Source organism: Musca vetustissima, unplaced genomic scaffold (assembly GCF_032173495.1).
Source record: "Musca vetustissima isolate MV318-11 ecotype Yass unplaced genomic scaffold, APGP_CSIRO_Mvet_v1 utg1698, whole genome shotgun sequence".
Taxonomy (NCBI): Eukaryota; Metazoa; Arthropoda; class Insecta; order Diptera; family Muscidae; genus Musca; species Musca vetustissima.
The window spans coordinates 157,490-179,184 of NW_026875477.1; the positions used below are offsets into that span (position 1 = coordinate 157,490).

Sequence of the window (21,695 nt, forward strand, 5' to 3'; positions counted from 1 at the left end):
GATAAGGTCGTTATAACCGATACGTCGTTAAAAACGACTTTGTTATAAACGATTTCGACTGTATATTAAAATTGAATTATTTATAAAACAAGCCAAGGTGTAGATAGTATTGACGATTTCGAATAATTTTTTAAAGCCAGTGCACAACATTTTCACCCTTTCCGTTAATAACATCAACATAAGAGGTATGACCTCTTATTAAATTATATGGAAATAAGTCAACATCATTCTTTTATTAACCGAAAAGGTAACCAAATCAGATGTGCCCTTCAAATCTTTGGAAACGATAACAGGAACAGATCGCCTGATCAACTGGAAATCGAACAACATCACCAGGTCGAGATGCGTCTTCCTTTGAATGTGCATGTGCATGTCCCAAGGTCCTAGGGGCCACATTCTATAAAATTTATAAGTCGCTGATACCACAGCCTTTTCTGATAAGGTCAGGAGCAAGTCACTAGGCAGCAGTACTTGTGGAGCTGGTACAGAAACCATGTTGATAACCTCTATAAGGGTAACACAATGGAAAACTATTCAATACTGGCAAAATGACGTACTAAGGACACCCTTATGACTCTCAAAAAAAACTCTTACATGAGAAGACGAAGAACATTCCAACCTGGGCGACATCACAACATGATGCTGTCGTTGCAATAAATGTTTCGGTGTTACACCATTCGAACCACTTTATTCCTCTCCATATCCGCAATCATGTCAGAAAAAATCTTCATAAACTGGAGAGAGAAGTGCCGAGGTATCAAAGAGAGCCTGAAGAGATATATGAAGCAGGAGATGAACAGATGTATGAAGCAAGAGGTACATCTGGATCTCAAAATTTCAACGCAATTAGGAAGAGTACATATCTACCTCTGGTATGAACTAGTATCATTGACTTTGCTCGAAAATTAGTAAACTTGTGGTCCCCTTAACGTGAGAACTGTAATTATAGGCGTAAAGAAGCAGTTATACCGTCAAGCTAAACTTATGAGTAAGTCAATATTTTTTCTGGCATAATCCAAGAAGGAGGAGCATACTATTTCGGGAAAAAATAGGTTGAGTGGTTTTTCATTCCGACAATACTCAAAACTATAGAACGGACATAAGAACCATGGAACATGCATAGGATTAAGAGTATAAACTGGGTAGAACAGGTGATCCTATACGACAACGATAACGCCTTGGCAAAGAAGATTCGTATAAACGCATATAACGATCACTTTGAGTGGAAACCGTTGAAAAAAGCGATAAAGTTTGACCAGATTGACTTTTTTATACCATAGCCACAGTACACAAAATGTTGCAAACTATGGCTAAACCTATTGATTATAGAGGATATACCAAAAAGTGAAACTATGTACACAGTTATATGAAGGCAATATCAAATTAAGAAACTTTATGCCAAATTCCGTGATGGCTGATGCATATCACTGCTCCGTATTTCGATATCAAGATATAATGTACGGAAATGTGATTATCAGTAAAGGTGGATATGGGTCCAATATGTCGTGGCCATACAAAATTGACCTATCCCCGCACATAGTTATATTGGTTATAATTAATATACCCATTCATTGTGAGTGTGTAAATTCCAGACATATGGGTCAAAAATCGATTATATTTTCGAGAAAGAGACATTTTTGAGTAGTTACAGGTTCAAATTGAATAAAATTAAAAAAAAATCGTTTTTTTTTTTTTGAAACCGAGAATTGGTGTGGGATCAGCTTAAAAGGGCTGCCAAGTGGTGCATGCATCGGTAAATCAAAAAGAAGTGTACATGTCTGTAATCACAAATCAATATTTAGAGTTAGGTTAAACATCTGACGAATGCGAAGTTGATCGGAAATAATTTCCAAGATGTCGTTAATAATTGCCACACAATCAAGTGTCGTCCATGGGCAGAATTGGAACTTCATGCTACAGTTGGAATACATAACGACCGGTCCATATCTACGGTCTTTACAACAATGTACATACATTTAGTTACATCGATTCAGTAAAGGTTGATCTGCCCTCATATATTATTGGGTTGGTTGTAATGAATATACTCTCCATACAAGGGCAGGCTACTCCAAGAGTGCGTATGTAAATCTTTAAAAAAAAAACAGTGAGCGAAGCAGTATTGTCGCACAATGCCGACCATATGATACCCTACACAGCTACCACCTTACTCTAACATTCTGCAGATCTTCATTGACTAGAGCGACTAAAAATTAAGGGTTTAGTCCATTTCATCCCCTAAATATTATCGGATCACAACCAAAAACTATAGGCGTTGTCGTTGACTATAAACAGAACATCATGAGACATTTTATGACAGTGAATACTCCTCTAGGGCATATTATAAACTTTTCGGGTCTGTGTCCTTTTGGAGTAAATATATACGCCATAGAATACAAATTGTGTAATTTTTTACACAGCAGTCTGGGTCCATTTGACACGCTAAATATTGACTGGTCTTCATCAAAACATTCATGCTTATTGTGTTCCTGTCATAATTGTAGCCTCTAGAGCGACCAGAAAAAAAAACAGACAAAAAAGTTGTTGCTCCATTTGTTCCCAAAATATTTACAGACCAATGAACAGACGGGCGGACACACATCTAGTCGAGATATGATATGATCGGCATATTAAGAGGTGGGTCTAGGGCCAATATTTCGTGGCGTTTTAAGCTAAAATGTTTGGTTATTATTTCAGATAACACTTCGGCATGAAATAAATAATTCTATTTACATATATCACATGTTTCTCTCAAATCAACTAAAAATAAATAAATTTTATGGCTTTTGGGATGGAATTGCTTCTATATATGTGTTCAATAAATTTATTTATATAATGAATATATTTTTGTATAGTTATTGTATATATGTCGATTATATAATCTTTTTATTAACAGATTTACTAATGAAACAAAAACAATTTCTATACTCTGAATATTATATAACTTCAATAATTAACTATGTATGTATGTACGTATGGCATGTGAGTGAGTTCCCTACAAACTTCTTTGGTTTTGTTGTTGTTGTTGTCCTTATTGTGTTGTGTTCTTTTAGTTAATAACATTCAATAATTTTTCTTTAGTATTTTTTAATACGTTTCCTTTTTTCATATGTATATATATTAGTAGTTAATTTCTATGTATGTATATATGTGTGTAAATAATTGTAACTAATTATTTATTTTTTGGTTTGTTTGTTTGGTTGTATAATTTTTCTAAAACCTTTTCAATAAGTAATTAATTTTTTCTTGTTTCTTCACTTCGTTCGTTCATTGCATTTCATTTGTTAAGGTACATTTTTATGATATGTTTTGTTGTTGTTATTGTTGTAATAAAGGATGGGTTTCACTATGTAGTAAATATTATTATGTATGTATATATGTATGTATGTTCGAAGCTTTAGTTTAATCCTGCAACAAATCTCTCATAATATCTAAAGAGTCCTGCAGTGATTTGGCATAACGTGAAGCACTGGTATCTTCACAGGCATAAAATGCTGAAACACAAAAGATTATCTGTTCCGGATGTGGATTATACGAACAGCCATAACCTTTGGGCGTAACGGGTCCATAACCCATAAAACTGTCTGTAGTTGAGGCCACCTAAATTTTGCGTTTTTATTTTCAATTGTATACATTTTTTATTAAATATTTTTGTTTTTTCGAAGGTGCGAGGGTGCTCGGTGCAGTAATAATTTACCTTACATTAATTGCAATTTGGTGCATTTATCGGTAGTTGTGCTCATGGTAGGTGCTTAGAATATCATTTTAGTGCAATATAACTGAAAGTTTTTTTTATTTTTATTGATTTGTAATGAATACTATTAAAAAGGGTCTATGTAAAATACAAAGGATCCGAAAACAGAAATTAAACAGAACCGAAAAAACGGAAAATATGGCAAAGATTAGCAATGTCAGAACCTTAGGTTCACATATTTTATATCTTTATAAAAGCTGACTCCAGCTTCTCGTTCATGAAGACAACTTTCAGGTTTCTTCGTTCCGACTACAAAAAAAAAACTTAAATCTTGTTTCCATCCCACCTAAAAAATTCCTGTCAAAACGTTTTGAAGTCTACCTACAGCTCGTCTGCAGAAAGACTGTCTGAAGACTGAAAGACTGTCTTTACTGTCCGTCCATGGAAAGACCTCTGTTGGCCTTGTCTAAAAAACACGACCAACTCGTTTATAAAAAGTCTCCATATATGTCTTCTATAAAGAGGTCGTTCAACTAGAGTACATAGTCTTCCTCCATCTCGTTTATAAATACTCCCTTCAGCTTGTCCATAAAGACTACCTTCAGTTCATATATAAAGACTACCTTCAGGTCGTCTACAAAGACTCCCTTCAGTGTGTTTCCACAGACTCCCCTTTAGCTCGACATAAAGATTCCCTTCAGCTCGTCTATAAAGACTCCCTTCAGATCGTCTATAAAGACTCCCTTCAGCTCGTCTATAAAGAATCTCTTCAGCTCGTCTATAAAGACTCCCTTCAGCTCGTCTATAAAGACTCCCTTCAGCTCGTCTATAAAGACTCCCTTCAGCTCGTCTATAAATACTCCCTTCAGCTCGTCTATAAATACTCCCTTCAGCTCGTCTATAAAGACTCCCTTCAGCTCCTCTATAAAGACTTCCTTCAGCTCGTCTATAAAGACACCCTTCAGATCGTCTATAAAGACTACCTTCAACTCGCCTATAAAGACTACCTTCATCTCGTCTATGAAGACTGCCTTCAGCTCGTCTATAACATCTCCCGTCAGCTCGTCTATAAAAACTCCCATTAGATGATATATAAATACGAGGCCAATTCGGGAAGTTCTTAGCCTTCTTCTATAAAGAGGTCGTTCAACTAGAGTACATAGTCTTCCTCCATCTCGTTTATAAATACTTCCTTCAGCTTGTCCATAAAGACTACCTTCAGTTCATCTATAAAGACTACCTTCAGGTCGTCTACAAAGACTCCCTTCAGTGTGTTTCCACAGACTCCCCTTCAGCTCGACATAAAGATTTCTTACAGCTCGTCTATTAATACCCCCTTCCACCATCCCACCTAAAATAATCCCTTCAAAACTTCTCAAAGTCTTCCTTCAGTTCGTCTTTAAAAACACTTCTCCTCACAGCTAGTCTATAAAGACCCATCTTCAGTTCGTCTATATAAAATCTCCTTCAACTCGTCTATAAAGACTCCCTTCAGCTCGTCTATAAAGACTCCCTTCAGCTCGTCTATAAAGACTCCCTTCAGCTCGTCTATAAAGACTCCCTTCAGCTCGTCTATAAAGACTCCCTTCAGCTCGTCTATAAAGACTCCCTTCAGCTCGTCTATAAAGACTCCCTTCAGCTCGTCTATAAAGACTCCCTTCAGCTCGTCTATAAAGACTCCCTTCAGCTCGTCTATAAAGACTCCCCTCAGGTCGTCTATAAAGACTCCCTTCAGCTCGTCTATAAAGACTCCCTTCAGCTCGTCTATAAAGACTCCCTTCAGCTCGTCTATAAAGACTCCCTTCAGCTCGTCTATAAAGACTCCCTTCAGCTCGTCTATAAAGACTCCCTTCAGCTCGTCTATAAAGACTCCCTTCAGCTCGTCTATAAAGACTCCCTTCAGCTCGTCTATAAAGACTCCCTTCAGCTCGTCTATAAAGACTCCCTTCAGCTCGTCTATAAAGACTCCCTTCAGCTCGTCTATAAAGACTCCCTTCAGCTCGTCTATAAAGACTACCTTCATCTCGTCTATAAAGACTCCCTTCAGCTCGTCTATAAAAACTCCCTTCAGCTTGTCTATAAAGACTCCCTTCAGCTCCTCTATAAAGACTCCCATCAGCTCGTCTATAAAGACTCCCTTCAGCTCGTCTATAAAAACTCCCTTCAGCTTGTCTATAAAGACTCCCTTCAGCTCGTCTATAAATACACCCTTCAACTGGTCTATAAATACTCCCTTCAGCTCGTCTATAAATACTCCCTTCAGCTCGTCTATAAAGACTCCCTTCAGCTCCTCTATAAAGACTCCCATCAGCTCGTCTATAAAGACTACCTTCAACTCGCCTATAAAGACACCCTTCAGCTCGTCTATAAAGACTACCTTCAGCTCGTCTATAAAGACTACCTTCATCTCGTCTATAAAGACTCCCTTCAGCTCGTCTATAAATACACCCTTCAACTCGTCTATAAATACTCCCTTCAGCTCGTCTATAAAGACTCCCTTCAGCTCCTCTAAAAAGACTCCCTTCAGCTCGTCTATAAAGACACCCTTAAGATCGTCAATAAAGACTACCTTCAACTCGCCTATAAAGACACCCTTCAGCTCGTCTATAAAGACTACCTTCATCTCGTCTATGAAGACTCCTTTCAGCTCGTCTATAAAAACTCCCTTCAACTCGTCTATAAAGACTCCCGTCGGCTCGTCTATACATACTCTCTTCAGCTCGTCTATAAAGACTCCCATCAGATCATCTATAAATACGAGGACAGTTCGGAAAGTTCTTAGCTTAGTACAAAAAGCGCGGTATAATCAGAAACATAACAGAAAACTTTTGGAAACTTCCGTTCCTGTGAACACATGAACTCCTTCATATAGAAACAGGTGTTCAAAAAAGACGTATACGCAATATTTTACAATGGAAAAATTAGAAATGCGTGCTTTCGTTGTAAAAAATTGCGGATGCGTCCTTTTCTGTTTATATCGCGCTTTTTGTGCTAGGCTAAGAACTTTCCGAGCTGCCCTCTTTTTTGATGTCATCCAAATAAAAATAATTATCAACCACAAATTATTAAGTTAAAGGTGCTTAAAAAATTAATAAATATATAGGAAAATTGTACCAAAATCTTACCTGGCTGGTGGACAACAGGAAGCATTGTGATATGGCATAGGATTCATCTGTAAATAATTCATGCAATTCACCGGTTACCTCACGACTAGCCTCTCGTAGACCCAACAGCGGTATATCCAAGCCATGGCCAAGAATATTTTGGACCATGACCTCAGTTTGACGAGCCACCGCACAACGGAATAGTTCACGCAAATGATCTTTCTATAAAGTATACAATAGAAAAATCGATAATTTGTATATATCTTCTAAAGAGTATCTGCGATTTGCAAACTTACACTATATATGCTAAATTTCACTTTACGCGGATCCTCCTCTTCTTCACGATCACTTTCCAATGCCACATTGGCACCTTCACCCTGACACATGGCCTTAACCCATTCAAGGGCTTCGGTACTTGCGCTGCGTATACAATCGACACGACCCAATAGGAAACGTCGGGTTGAAGCACTCTCATAGGTGGCTACCAAATGACCATACAGTCTGGAAGAATGGAAAGACACAATCAAGGTCAATATCTTTATTTGTACGACCTTTTATGTATCTGTCAGTAACCACTTACTTGTAATAGGCCAATTGCAGTGATAGCTGTATATAAACATCAGGACTAACTTGACAGGCCTTGATGAAATTTTTACCATAACCCTTGTAACGGTAAACATAAAAGTCCAAATTATCAATGGCTCTGTAAAAAAATAAAAAGAAATTTTAATAAAAAAAAATCCGACAAAAATACCCCCCATCTTACTTATCAAAACTAACGGCAGCCTCAGCAAAACGCTTCTGTATCTCCGCTGCAATATCCCATTCCAAACGTTCCGGTGGTGGTAGATGATGTTGTGGCACACCCGTATCTTCACTTGGCTTCTCCATGATACCTTTATAGATTTTCTCCAGCAGCTGGACGACAGCAATACCCTCCGATGTGGAATGTTCGTAGCAGAGACCCCATGTACCATCGGTACAAATGATGATTTGCATAGTTTTGTCAAACCAACGATTACCGGAATTGTAATCACTACCACCACCATGTAACATTTCATGGGCCATATTTGTCTCATCCCGCCCACCAGCATAATGGGTCGATGGTGTGGCTCCCGTAAAACCTCGTGCATTGAAATTCAATGGCAACGGTTCATCGAGTGCCAATAAAATCAAAGCTGTCTCAATCAGATCGATATTTCGTTGATTACGTTCCTCCAGCTGCAGTGTGGCACGATCTTCGGCCCAACGTGTACGCGGTTCAGCCGTTAGCAAACCCATTGGCGGTGGTTTCGAGGGCAAACATTGAGCATCGCTCATAACGTAGAGTATCTGTGAGGCGATTTCGCTCTCCGTCAATTTGCCACGATCCTCCGCCTTCAGGACGACACAGTACATTTGATTGCGACACGTGATAATCACATGTTGGCTATCGGTTTTTCTTTGCGGCAAATATTGTGAATCTCGTTCCAGGCCTGGACGACGACAGGAGCCCAACAGACGATAGTACTGAGCCATACACAGTGGTTGATTTTTCTCTCGTGATGTTGCTCTCTCTTGGGGCAGTTGACCGCTATCTAACATTTCTTTGTGCAACAAAATGCCATCGAGTATGCGTGCCGCAAAACGGGCCACATCATGTACCGTGGCAAAACGTTGAGGTGGAAAGACCATACCAGGATTCGAGTTAATGGGCAGGGCCAAGCGTACATCCATATACATGTCATTTAGCCAATAGTAGTAGGCCTAAAACAGAATAACAGAGGGAGAGCTAATGAATGAATGAAATTTCCCCAATTAATTAAATTGATTTATCGAGTACAAGATCTTGCGAAGTAATATGACTCCTATCGGACATTTCGTCGATATCTTGGAATTTCCGACACAATGTTTCTTGTTTCAGTGCATGATAAGAAGATATAAAGAAACAAATTTCTAAATTTTGTTAGAATATATTCCTGTTTGCATTCATTTTGTGTTTATTAGGGTGTTCTGGAGGGTTCTAAAATAAAATAATAATTTTGAACTTCTATAGACGAACTGGTAGGTGTTCTAAAAGAAGAGAGTCTTTATAGACGAGCTGGAGATAGTCTTTACAGTCGGGATGAGGTAGTAGTAATATATGTTATATTGAGCTGGAGGGAGTCTTTATAAAAAAGCTGAACCGGGTCTTCATAATAGAGCTGAAGGGAGTCTTCATAGAGGAGCTGAAGGGAGTCTTCATAGACGAGCTGAAGGGAGTCTTCATAGACGAGCTGAAGGGAGTCTTCATAGACGAGCTGAAGGGAGTCTTCATAGGCGAGCTGAAGGGAGTCTTCATAGACGAGCTGAAGGGAGTCTTCATAGACGAGCTGAAGGGAGTCTTCATAGACGAGCTGAAGGGAGTCTTCATAGACGAGCTGAAGGGAGTCTTTTTTCGACAAGCTGAAGGGTGTCTTTATAGACGAGGGGAGGCCATCTTTATAGACGAGCTGAATGGAGTCTTTATAGAAGAGATGATTGGAGTCTTTATAGATGAGCTGAAGGGAGTCTTTGTAGACGAGCTGAAGGGAGTCTTTATAGACGAGCTGAAGGGAGTCTTTATAGACGAGATGATTGGAGTCTTTATAGATGAGCTGAAGGGAGTCTTTATAGACGAGCTGAAAGGGAGTCTTTATCGACGAGCTGAAGGGAGTCTTTATAGACGAGCAGAAGGGAGTCTTTATAGACGAGCTGAAGGGAGTCTTTATAGACGAGCTGAAGGGAGTCTTTATAGACAGTAGAAGCGTAGTTTTTCATAGAACAGCTGAAGCGAGGCCTCTTCTTAGATGAGCTGAAATGAGACTTTTCATAGACAAAAGCAATCGAGGTATGTTCATAGACGAACTGCAGCGAGGTCTATTCCCAGATCTGTGGCAACGAGGACTTTTCATAGACGAGCTGAAGCGAGGTTTTTTCATAGATGAGATGAAACGAAGGACTGAAGCAAGGCCTCTTTTAAAATAACATCAAACGAGACTTTTCATAGATTGGATGAAAGGGAGGTATTTTCGTAGAGGTGCGAAAAGGGAGGTTTTTTAAATACGATTCTTTTATAGAAAATCTGAAGGGTTGTTTTTATAGATAGGGTATTTTAATAGAAGAGCTGAAGACACAGTAACTAGTGGTAGTATTTTTATAAAAGACTCCCTGCCCTGAAGGCTGAAATAGAGGTTTTTTCATAGAGGAGGTGAAAGGACTTTTATAGTAAATCTGAAGGGACTGTTTACAGATAAGCTAAAGGGTATTTTTATAGAAGAGCTGAAAGCAGATTAACTGGTCAGAGTATTTTTATAGAAGACTTCCTGCCCTGAATGCAAAAATAGGGGTATTTTCATAGATGAACTGAAAGAACTTTTATAGAAATAGATATGCTGAAGAGTATTTTTATAGATGGACTGAAGACAGACTAACTATTTTTTAGAAGACATCCTGCCCTGAAAGCTGAAAGGGAGCATTTTCATAGAGGAGCTGAAAGGACTTTTAGACAAACGCTAAATGGTTTTTTTTATTGAAGAACTGAAGACAGACTAACTGGTCGTAGGCTTATTATAGAAGACTCCCTGCACTGACGGCTAAAAGGGAGATTTTCATAGGACTTTTATAGAAAATCTGAAGGGTCTGCTTTTAGATCAGCTAAATTAAATTTTTATAGAAGAGCTGAATATAGACTAACTGGTGGTCTTTTATAGAGGCCTCCCTGCCTTGAAAATTGAAATGGAGGTCTACGCTAAAGGGTCTGTTTATAGACAAGCTAAAGGGCATTATTCTAGAGTCAAGATAAACTGAGACTTTACAAACGAGCTGTAAATAATTTTTATGTTGCACCTGAAATTAATTTTATAGAAACAATGTGAAGATATTTTTCTATGGAGGAGCTGAATGAAGGAAGATGTTAAATTGGCCAGCTGAAGGTAGGGAGTTTTCTATGGACCAGCAAAAAGCAGGTAATATTTTATAGACGGGCTGAAGGCTGTATAGACTAGAGACGATCTGGATGTAGAATTATAAAGAAAAGTTGACGGATTCTTTACAGTCGAGCTGTGAGCCATGAATAGATGAAGGTACCTCCTATATGCCAGCGGATGGAAGTCTTCGCTCAATCGCTGCATTTGTATAATCTTCGCTTCCAATAAAAAATTTCCACCTCCACTAACAGAACTCCCAGCCACAATTAAAAAAAAATTATATTACAAAAATTTGGGAAATATTTTCTTCAAAGATGTTCTCTTCATCATCTTAATTTCGAAAAATTGTCAAAATATGTAAACTGTCAAATGATAAGAAATCAAATAAAAAGAAAACATTTTTTATGTTATATTATTGTGAAATTTCCCATTGATATTATCACTTTTTTTTGGGGGGTCGGTCTCTTATCACGATCGCCTAACTGAATTCTGAGATTTTTCGATAGCTCTTGTTTTGGAACATGCCATTGATGTTTCGCTGTATATGAAAACAAAAAAATAGTATAAATGTTGATATCGATCTGAAGATGAAATCAGTTCAACACATTCATCAATTGTCGACGTATTATTAAACAAGCAAACAGCAAGGATGAAAGGTACGGATACAGACACATGTTACTCCTAACGTATACCAAAATATGGAATTGAAAAAAAACCACCAAATGTCCTTCGTACTTGAATTTCGTTAAAGTGAAAAGTTATAAAGTGCATAGTTTTATTTTCAATCCATTTTGTTGCTTTATTTCTTTACAGCTTTTGGACTAATCTTGACCACCTTGGGTTTGGTAGCCTTGGCTCACAGCACCCATCTCGATTACCCCCTGAAATGTCAATCCTCGGAAATGGGCATTCGTTGGCCCAACTATTATGACAAATCGGAATATTTCGTTTGCAATGTTTTGGGTGGTAAACCCATGGTGATAACCTGTAATCCTGGCGAAGTTTTCACCTTCGTTTTGCAACTGTGTACCAGCCCCAGCAAATATATCCCTGCTCCTCCAGCTGCCCGATTGCCACTTGCTGCTTCAACAGCCACCGATCGTAAGGACACTGAAGGTCATCCACCAATTGAGACGAATGATAAGGAAATTGCCGCTGTTCCACCGACGGTAGATGTTGCTGTACCTGAAGCTCCCATTGTTGTCGATGAAGCCAAACCTGTTGAAGAAGTTAAACCAGTCGAGGAAACCAAACCTGTCGAAGAGGTAGCTGTTGATGCTGATGCCAATAAGGAAAAAGAACAAAGCAACATTGATGTTCCATTGCCACCAACCCCAGCACCCACACCACCAGTTGTTGCCGTCGAAGAAGAAAAACCCCATGCCAAGAAACCATCAGCCGATAAGAAGAAATCCTCATCAAAGTCCAAAAATGAGAAGAAGAAATCTACAGGTGATAAGGCTAAGGCTGGCAAAAAGGCTGCCAAGAAGCCCGCCAAAAAAGCCGATAATGCCAAGAAGACCAAAACCGATTCTAAGAAGAAGGAGAAAACTCCCAAAGCTTAAGGAGGTTTAAATTCAATTAAGAAATACACCATTTTTTCCGTTACATTTTCTTGACATGAAAGAGTCGAAATTTATAATTTAGATTTAAAGCAAACAAAAAATATATACATACATATATAAATAATAAAATGGATACAAGCGGAGATACACATCAGCATAATTCATTTAGTTTTATAGGTTAGAGAGGGACATGCTTTATGTTCACCTTTTTTGAATTTAGTGCGAATTTTTTTTATTTCACCTTTAAAACCAACTTCGAAATGCGTAGATTTTTTTAAGAATATTTTTCAAAGTCTTCAAATGGAGTGGATTTTTAAAGAATATTTTTTTACAGAATGTTTCCAAGTTCTATAAAAGCAGTGGATTTTTTTTAAAGAATTTTTTCAAGGTCTATAAAAATCGTGGATACGTAGGGGATAAGAGATACCAAAGAACGGCTCTGATTGGCTTTAACCTGGCAAAGCTCGGGCTTATCTCGGTCCCTCCTTCATCTCAATTGTTGACATTGACCTCCCCATTGAATCCGTTGAAATAATGAGTTGATAAGAAATATAAAAATTTGGTTGTGGCTTCGGGTTAGTTACCCACACTCGGAATACCCCTATTACTATGAAAAGACAAAGAAAAACTAACCCAAACCCCCAATGCACTCGGAATGTGCACACGTTGTATAGAACAGGTGCAGTTTTCGTTTTGACGGATTTACTTAGGTACAAAACCGATATTATTGCCTTACAAGAAATGCGATGGAAAGGGACAGGCCACGTTAAATCAGTTGATTACGGCCTGCATTATAGCTGTCATGAATCGAGACATGAATTTGGCTGCGGATTTATGGTTAATACGATAATAAAAGACCTCGTCTCCAGATTCACTCCAGTAGATGAGCGAATTGCTATAATCCGTATAAAAGCGAAGTACTTTTACATCAGTCTTATTTGCTCCCATGCTCCGACAGAAGACAAAGTTGAAGAGACCAAAGACATATTTGAGGAGCGTCTAGAAACAGCATATGACCGCTGCCCTGGCCATGACATTAAATTATGATAGGAGATATTAATGCAAAAATCGGAAGGAAAAATTTTTTTGGCCCACCGTTGCAAAATTTTGCCTCCATGAAGGAACATCCGACAATGGCATGAGGTTCATTGTCTTCGCGGCAGCTAAAAACATGGTATTTAGCAGCACCAGTTTCAAACATATCGACCGCTGCCCTGGCCACTTGGATTTCTCCGATCGGGAGAAAAGGAGAGAGGAGAAACGTATTTTCAAAAGAAAGAACAAGAAAAACGTCAGTGGGGGCCAATGAGATGCATAGGAGTCGGAATGAAGTCCGGACATTCTACAAACGAGTAAAATACCAAACCGAAGGCTTTGGTGCAGCTGGTGACAGATGCAGACAGCGTGTTGAGGATCTGGAGGAAGGAACCCAGCAAACAGTGGCAACACGCACTGCAAAAGAGAATTATCGGGAGAAAAGGAGAGAGGAGAAACGTATTTTCAAAAGAACAAGACAAACGTCAGCGGGGGCCAATCGAAATGCATAGAAGTCAGAATGAAGTCCGGACATTCTACAAACGAGTGAAATACCAAACCGGATGCTTTGGTGCAGATGGTGACAGATACACACAGCGTGTTGAGGATCTGTAAAGCTTCTGATGGTATTGTATATCAAATAATAACGGCGAAGAAGATACCCTAGAACCAATAAGAGATTACGGTATAGATTGTATATCACCTAGCGAAGATGCGATCACAATAGCAATAAATTGGCTGAGGAATAATAAAGCATCAGGTGCGAAAGATTACCAGCCGAACTATTCAAGGCCGGTGGTCAGAAGCCAAGGGTCAATAACATTATGAGGCTTCAGACCTGGCAAACCCACCATAAACCAGATTTTTACACTGCCCCATATCTTGGAAAACAACCACGAAAAACCGACAAAACAAACAAAAAGAAAAAACATCGACACATTCCACTCAATCCGCTGAGAGGATTTTTAAGCTATGCCTGCGTTTGGCATTCCTGCAAAATTAATATACAGGATAACTTTAACTGGCACAATGTAAGCAGTTAAAGTCGGAAAGTACCATTTAGATCCCTTCAATACGGAACGAGAATTCAGACAAAGTGGCAGTTTGACCTGATATCAACGCGTAAGACGTCCAGTAGACTCGGACTTCCAGTAGACTCGGACTGTGGAACTTGAGAACTACATCTTCGAGGTAGTCAAAGATTTTATATAATTTGGTACCGCCATAAACAAAACTAATAGCATCAGCTTTGAAATCCGGAGAAGGATAGTGTTGGCCAACAGATGCTGCTATGGTCTGAGTAAACAACTCAAAAGCCGGGCCACCTCTCGCCAGACCAAACTCATACTCTACAAGACGCTGATATTACCCATGCTATTGTATGAATCTGAAGCATAGGTACTTGCGCCAGCAGATTAGGCAGCTCTTGGAGTGTTTGAGAGAAAAATTCTTCGGAAGATCTATGGGCCTATCTGCGTCGACGGTGAATACCGCCATCGAATGAACCATGAACTGTACCATCTATTCTTGGGAATCGACATAGTCAGACGTATCGAGCTGCAGCGACTACGTTTGCTAGGCCATGTTGTTCGAATGTATGAGGATGCCCCATCTCAAAAAGCATATAAAAAGAACCAGCTGATGGTTCACGCAGAAGGGGAAGTCCACAAATTCGATGGAAAGATCAAGTGGAAGACAACATCACGGAACATGGTCTTTTAAATTGGATGAGCTGCACATAAGACCGACACGCCTGGAAATAAGGTCGGCTTATGGAACAAATGTTCTGTCACAAGCCAGCTAAGTAAGGGATTTTTTAAGAATATTTTTCAAGGTCTATAAATTCATGGATATTTTAAAGTCGAATTATATTTTTCGTTACTTTGTATTGCAAAGCTGTTGAAGATGTTCCTGTCTTAATGGTTATAGTTCTTATGGCAAAGTTAGGATATTAACTGTAGTCGATCCTCGGGATCTCCTCTTGAGATGATAAACGAAGTAAAATTTCATTATCCATTTTTACAAATAAGAAACCTCAGTTCCACCCGCGTCTCTAGGGGGCTTGTATCTATAGTTGTTTCAGTTAGTATATATTTTTATTTTTGTCATCATTTTATTATGATAGGGTTTCAATTGAAATTCTCTGAATATTCATATCTCTATATAAATGTATGTGATCATTTGATAAATTGGCGTTGTTCCTAGAATCCAAATTTCGTCAGATAATAATCTATTTTTATGTTTGCAATTTATTGTTTGAATCAGTAAAATCTAATTTGTCACACATATATGTATAATATAAATATGGTATATGAGTATAATATTTGTGTGATAACACACATACATAGCCAATAATTGAGATTGCACAAAAGAAAAATATTTGAAATATTTTTCATATGGGTAAAGGTTCATAGGTTATAAAATATTTGTAGACGCTCCAGTCCCTTCAAAAATTTTTTTCACAGCTTTGCCAATTGCTTGTGTAGTTGAACGATTACATAAATAAATATAAATGTGAGGAATACTTATAATACGTCAGAATATTCTACAAAAATGTTCTTCATACAGTTTTACTATATGTCTCAGAATAGACCAAAAATCGTTAATAAGCCTAAACGTCAAAAAAGCTTAAAATATGAAAACTCATTTCAGGGGTTAAAACCGATCATATTCCTAGTTTCTGTATCCCTAGTTTTCTCTGTAAGTGATCCGTGGTCATGATTTTGGAATATTGCTTTTTCAAGTCGCTGTAAACAACACAACACATGCTGCTACGTCATATCGTACGTTTATGCTGTCGCGAGACACATAATGTTTACCTGGATCAGAAACAGATATAGTAGTTCTGGTATTTGTTTTTGAACCCCCAAAATACCTCTACCAGCTGTCACCATTCCAAATTTAAATTGCAGATTTTATTTCAATGTCACCAAGCCGAGTAAAAAATAACAAGTAATGACCAGTGGAAATGTTAATAATTTCTAACCACTATCTAATCATTTATTCCAATTTTTTTCTTGGGACAGATAAAAAGTCCTTTTAATCGGCGCGGATTTTTAAAGAATATTTTTACAAGCACTAACAGGGCAATAGGCGTGGATTTTTAAAGAATATTTTTACAAACACTAACAGGGCAATAGGCGTGGATTTTTAAAGAATATTTTTACAAACACTAACAGGGCAATAGGCGTGGATTTTTAAAGAATATTTTTACAAACACTAACAGGGCAATAGGCGTGGATTTTTAAAGAAAATTTTTTTAGAAGCACTAACAGGGCAATAGGCGTGGATTTTTAAAGAATATTTTTTTACAAGCACTAACAGGGCAATAGGCGTGGATTTTTAAAGAATATTTTTACAAGCACTAACAGGGCAATAGGCGTGGATTTTTAAAGAATATTTTTACAAGCACTAACAGGGCAATAGGCGTGGATTTTTAAAGAATATTTTTACAAGCACTAACAGGGCAATAGGCGTGGATTTTTAAAGAATATTTTTACAAACACTAACAGGGCAATAGGCGTGGATTTTTAAAGAATATTTTTACAAACACTAACAGGGCAATAGGCGTGGATTTTTAAAGAATATTTTTACAAACACTAACAGGGCAATAGGCGTGGATTTTTAAAGAATATTTTTACAAGCACTAACAGGGCAATAGGCGTGGATTTTTAAAGAATATTTTTACAAGCACTAACAGGGCAATAGGCGTGGATTTTTAAAGAATATTTTTACAAGCACTAACAGGGCAATAGGCGTGGATTTTTAAAGAATATTTTTACAAGCACTAACAGGGCAATAGGCGTGGATTTTTAAAGAATATTTTTACAAGCACTAACAGGGCAATAGGCGTGGATTTTTAAAGAATATTTTTACAAGCACTAACAGGGCAATAGGCGTGGATTTTTAAAGAATATTTTTACAAGCACTAACAGGGCAATAGGCGTGGATTTTTAAAGAATATTTTTACAAGCACTAACAGGGCAATAGGCGTGGATTTTTAAAGAATATTTTTACAAGCACTAACAGGGCAATAGGCGTGGATTTTTAAAGAATATTTTTACAAGCACTAACAGGGCAATAGGCGTGGATTTTTAAAGAATATTTTTACAAGCACTAACAGGGCAATAGGCGTGGATTTTTAAAGAATATTTTTACAAGCACTAACAGGGCAATAGGCGTGGATTTTTAAAGAATATTTTTACAAGCACTAACAGGGCAATAGGCGTGGATTTTTAAAGAATATTTTTACAAGCACTAACAGGGCAATAGGCGTGGATTTTTAAAGAATATTTTTTTACAAGCACTAACAGGGCAATAGGCGTGGATTTTTAAAGAATATTTTTTTACAAGCACTAACAGGGCAATAGGCGTGGATTTTTAAAGAATATTTTTTTACAAGCACTAACAGGGCAATAGGCGTGGATTTTTAAAGAATATTTTTACAAGCACTAACAGGGCAATAGGCGTGGATTTTTAAAGAATATTTTTACAAGCACTAACAGGGCAATAGGCGTGGATTTTTAAAGAATATTTTTACAAGCACTAACAGGGCAATAGGCGTGGATTTTTAAAGAATATTTTTTTACAAGCACTAACAGGGCAATAGGCGTGGATTTTTAAAGAATATTTTTTTACAAGCACTAACAGGGCAATAGGCGTGGATTTTTAAAGAATATTTTTTTACAAGCACTAACAGGGCAATAGGCGTGGATTTTTAAAGAATATTTTTTTACAAGCACTAACAGGGCAATAGGCGTGGATTTTTAAAGAATATTTTTTTACAAGCACTAACAGGGCAATAGGCGTGGATTTTTAAAGAACACTAGTTTGTTTTTTTTTTGTTTTAATCAAATCTTTGAAGATAATATATCGGTATGAAGAATAATGAATGAAATTACCCGTAGCGTTTAAGGAAGTTATATTTTTGGGAATGGAATTATATTAAACGGCATTTGCTACTTTGGGAATGGGGAACACGTTAAACACCATTTTAATTATGGTTTATTATCTCTTTGCCTAAATGTTGTTCTGCACACTGATTGCGCCAGCTAATCTGCTTTTGGTGCTTGTGTGATTAGAAGTTACAAAGAAATATCGAAAAAATTAAAAAAAAACACACATACATACACACCATTTAACTATTGATAGAAGAAATCAGTGACATTAACGTGTGATGATGAGGATGATTATTGTTTTTGCTTGACTGACAGTTTTCAATGGGATTTCTAGACCAAAATTATTTCATATAAAAACGTCAAGTGGTTGTTGAGTTAATCAGTGTTTTCCAGTGTCGTCTTCGGTGAACAACAAATTGGAGAGAGAATAACAGAAATAGTCAGTTTTATTCGGGACAAATAAACGGATTACGAAATTTCCAAAATGAAAACTGGTTAGTATTGTGTGCTTTCCTTTCTGCTGGTGTTTTACCATCTCAATATTTGGGATTTGCTTTTCTTCCAGCATTTGTGCTATTTGGTGTATTGGCCATGAGCCTGAGTGCCTTTGCGGCTACATATGACTGCACGGTCCCCGCTTATGACACCACTCTGGAATTGGCATGTCAAGGTTCTGAATTGGAATATCTGTGGCCAAACTACGAGAATGTTCAACAATATTATCGTTGCCAAGGTGCAGGAAATCCCGTTGTGCTTAACTGCCCAGGAAACACCTATTTCAGTTTTGTTCTACAATCTTGCGTGAGCTGTGACCAATATATTCCTTCTCAATATTGTGAAACTTTGAAAATTGACAAGAACTCAACCTGTGTGCCTATTGCGGCAGAAACTCCAAAACCAACTACCAGCAGTACCACCAGTACCACCACTACTACTACCACCACCACAACTAAAAAACCTGCCCAAACTACACCACCCGTCGAAGAAAATACTACACCAACAAAATCAACAAGCACCAGCACAACCACAACCACCACCACTAAAAAGCCCGTAACTGCCCCTCCAACAACACTGATTCCTCCACCTCCAGTTCCATCTACCGCAGATCCTAATGTACCCCTCCCACCTGTCGCTCCCCCCACCCCACCAACAATTGAAAATATCCCACCAATTGAGTCCCAACCCAATACACAATAAATAGATCTAATGTTGTCAAGTACATAGATTTCAATAAAAAATTCTTTTTTTGCAATTCTGCTGAGAATTAAAGATTAAATGAAAAAAGTCGCACTTATTTTACCGATAGTTCCGCAAATTAAAAAAAAATTATAGTCTAATGCCCTATGAATGGTGCTCAATAACGATTCTGAAATTAATTCTAAAACGTTAGGTTAAAACCAGTGAGCGGAGCAGTATAGTCGGACGGGACCGACCATATTATACCCTACACAACTACCACGGAACTAAAATTTTCTGCAGATGTTTATTCCGAGCCTGGGCAATATTTCGTGATATTTTTACCCTCTTGCCCGATTAGAGGAAAACAGCACCTCTTCCGAATATTACGAGTATTCAGTACAGCTACTGTCCAGATTCCCTTCACCGTGAGTTGTGTTGTGATGTTCGGCTTTCATTTGTTGTCTATAGATTATTATGTCATTCCAAAATAATTATCTGATCATCACCGAAAATTATAGGCGATGTCCTTAACCATAACAGGAACCTCATGGTTCCAGAATTCCAGTGTTGTAAACTTTACAACACTGGAATTCTGTGAATGATCGCTGATTTTAAGCTTGTTGCTGATATATTAACATAAAGCTTTATTCGAGATTTCATCATTGTTCCTGTTAGCGACGTCGTATTGAATGGTTGCGAAACTTGCTTAAGCTTTTTTATTTTGTTATCTCTGGTTGCAGAATCTGCTAAGAAGCTTTATAGTGTTATACAAACCTAACCGTTATAAGCAATATTGATATTCAAAATGAGCTGCTCATTTACAAATTGTAAAAATGTCCTTTCAAATGGTGCTATGGTATCTTGCTGGTTATGCCTTGATTCTTACCATATTAAGTGCGTAGAATTGGCTGCGCGTACAGCAGATAACTTAAAGGAAGATAAGGGACTGCGCTGGTGCTGCGTTAATTGTAGAACGTATGATGTTGAGTTTTATACCTTTTTCAAAAATACCCGAAAGAATTTTTAGAAATAAATCATGAACTTAATACCTTAACGGAAAGGTTTACGAAATATAAAAATTTATTCGAAAATTCTACATCTTTGGATCAGTTTGTCCAATCTCCGACTGATTCCCTACGAAAAAGAAAGAAACCATCATATACTACTGTCAACTCTAAAAATGTCCTTCCAATACCTGAAATTATAATTCATGATAACCAAACAAAAGTAACATGTGCTACTAAAGACGATAATAAGGAAAAATTAATGGATGAAGCCACACCATCAGGATCGAAGCAATTTTATTCGCCAAGATCGCCACATTTATTAATTACCCCAAATACCCCGACCCCAAATTTAAGAGTTGTTGAACCTAAGAAAACTGTATTTGCAGCTCGTTTTGCAGCTGAAACTTCGGAAGAAGATATTAATTCCTACATTAAAAATAAGATAGACTCCGATATTGAAATTAAAGTCTATAAATTCAGATATGCAGAACAACGTAGTAAAGCGTCATTTAAGATAATTGTTCCAGAAAATATTTTCGAAATTATAGTAAATCCAAAGTTTTGGCCGCCTAAAGCCATCATTCATGAATATATATATAGGAATGTAGCAAAAACAGATATCGTATATTTACCAAATACAAAATCAAAAAACTAAGTACGGAACCTGCTGTCGATATTATTAATATTGCATACCAGAATGTAAGAGGATTAAATACTAAATTGTCAGCCTTATTTGTAGATAGTTTTGATTTTAATTTTGATGTAATTGCATTTACAGAAACATGGCTTCATAGCGGCATATATGATACCGAAATTCTTTGTAATCAATTTCAAATCTTTAGGCGTGATCGAAAATATTGTATTAAAGGTAGAGGAGGAGGAGTTTTAATAGCAGTTGCTTCGAAATTTTCTGCAGAAGAGATAACCTTTTCCGCATCTATAGATATTGAAATTGTAGCTGTTAAGATTCGGTTGGGCAATATAACGTTGTATATAACATGTTCATATATACCACCTAACTCAAGCGTTGACATATACCTTAAACATACTTCTTTCATTATTGATGTATGTCAAACAGCGAAAGACAACGATATTTGTATAAGCCTTGGCGATTTTAATTTGCCTAATATTAAATGGTCCCAGAGCTCCAATTCTAATGAATTTCTGCCAATTTCTATTTGTGATCGAGTTAACCAATGTATTAGCCCCTTATTTAATACTGGTCTGTCGCAAATTAACAATATTCAAAATTCCTTTGGAAAACTGCTCGATCTTATATTTGTGAGCCAT

General features: G+C 37.5%; 3 protein-coding genes across 3 annotated transcripts; 2 read left to right on the forward strand and 1 right to left on the reverse strand.

Moving 5' to 3' along the window:
- Nucleotides 1–3,399: 3,399 nt before the first annotated feature.
- On the reverse strand, nt 3,400–8,653 carry LOC133337968 (choline O-acetyltransferase). Its single transcript, XM_061546165.1, has 6 exons — nt 8,618–8,653; nt 7,562–8,541; nt 7,376–7,498; nt 7,092–7,296; nt 6,817–7,017; nt 3,400–3,597 (listed from the first exon to the last, which is right to left on the reverse strand). Exons 1-6 carry the CDS (start codon nt 8,651–8,653, stop codon nt 3,400–3,402), a joined length of 1,743 nt encoding a protein of 580 aa, XP_061402149.1.
- Nucleotides 8,654–11,370: 2,717 nt separating this feature from the next.
- LOC133337969 (von Willebrand factor A domain-containing protein DDB_G0286969) lies at nt 11,371–12,286 on the forward strand. The gene is made up of 2 exons (XM_061546166.1): nt 11,371–11,377; nt 11,535–12,286. The coding sequence occupies exons 1-2, from the start codon at nt 11,371–11,373 to the stop codon at nt 12,284–12,286; spliced, it is 759 nt and encodes a 252-aa protein (XP_061402150.1).
- Nucleotides 12,287–18,703: 6,417 nt separating this feature from the next.
- On the forward strand, nt 18,704–19,416 carry LOC133337970 (peritrophin-55). Its single transcript, XM_061546167.1, has 2 exons — nt 18,704–18,713; nt 18,785–19,416. The coding sequence occupies exons 1-2, from the start codon at nt 18,704–18,706 to the stop codon at nt 19,414–19,416; spliced, it is 642 nt and encodes a 213-aa protein (XP_061402151.1).
- Nucleotides 19,417–21,695: the final 2,279 nt, after the last annotated feature.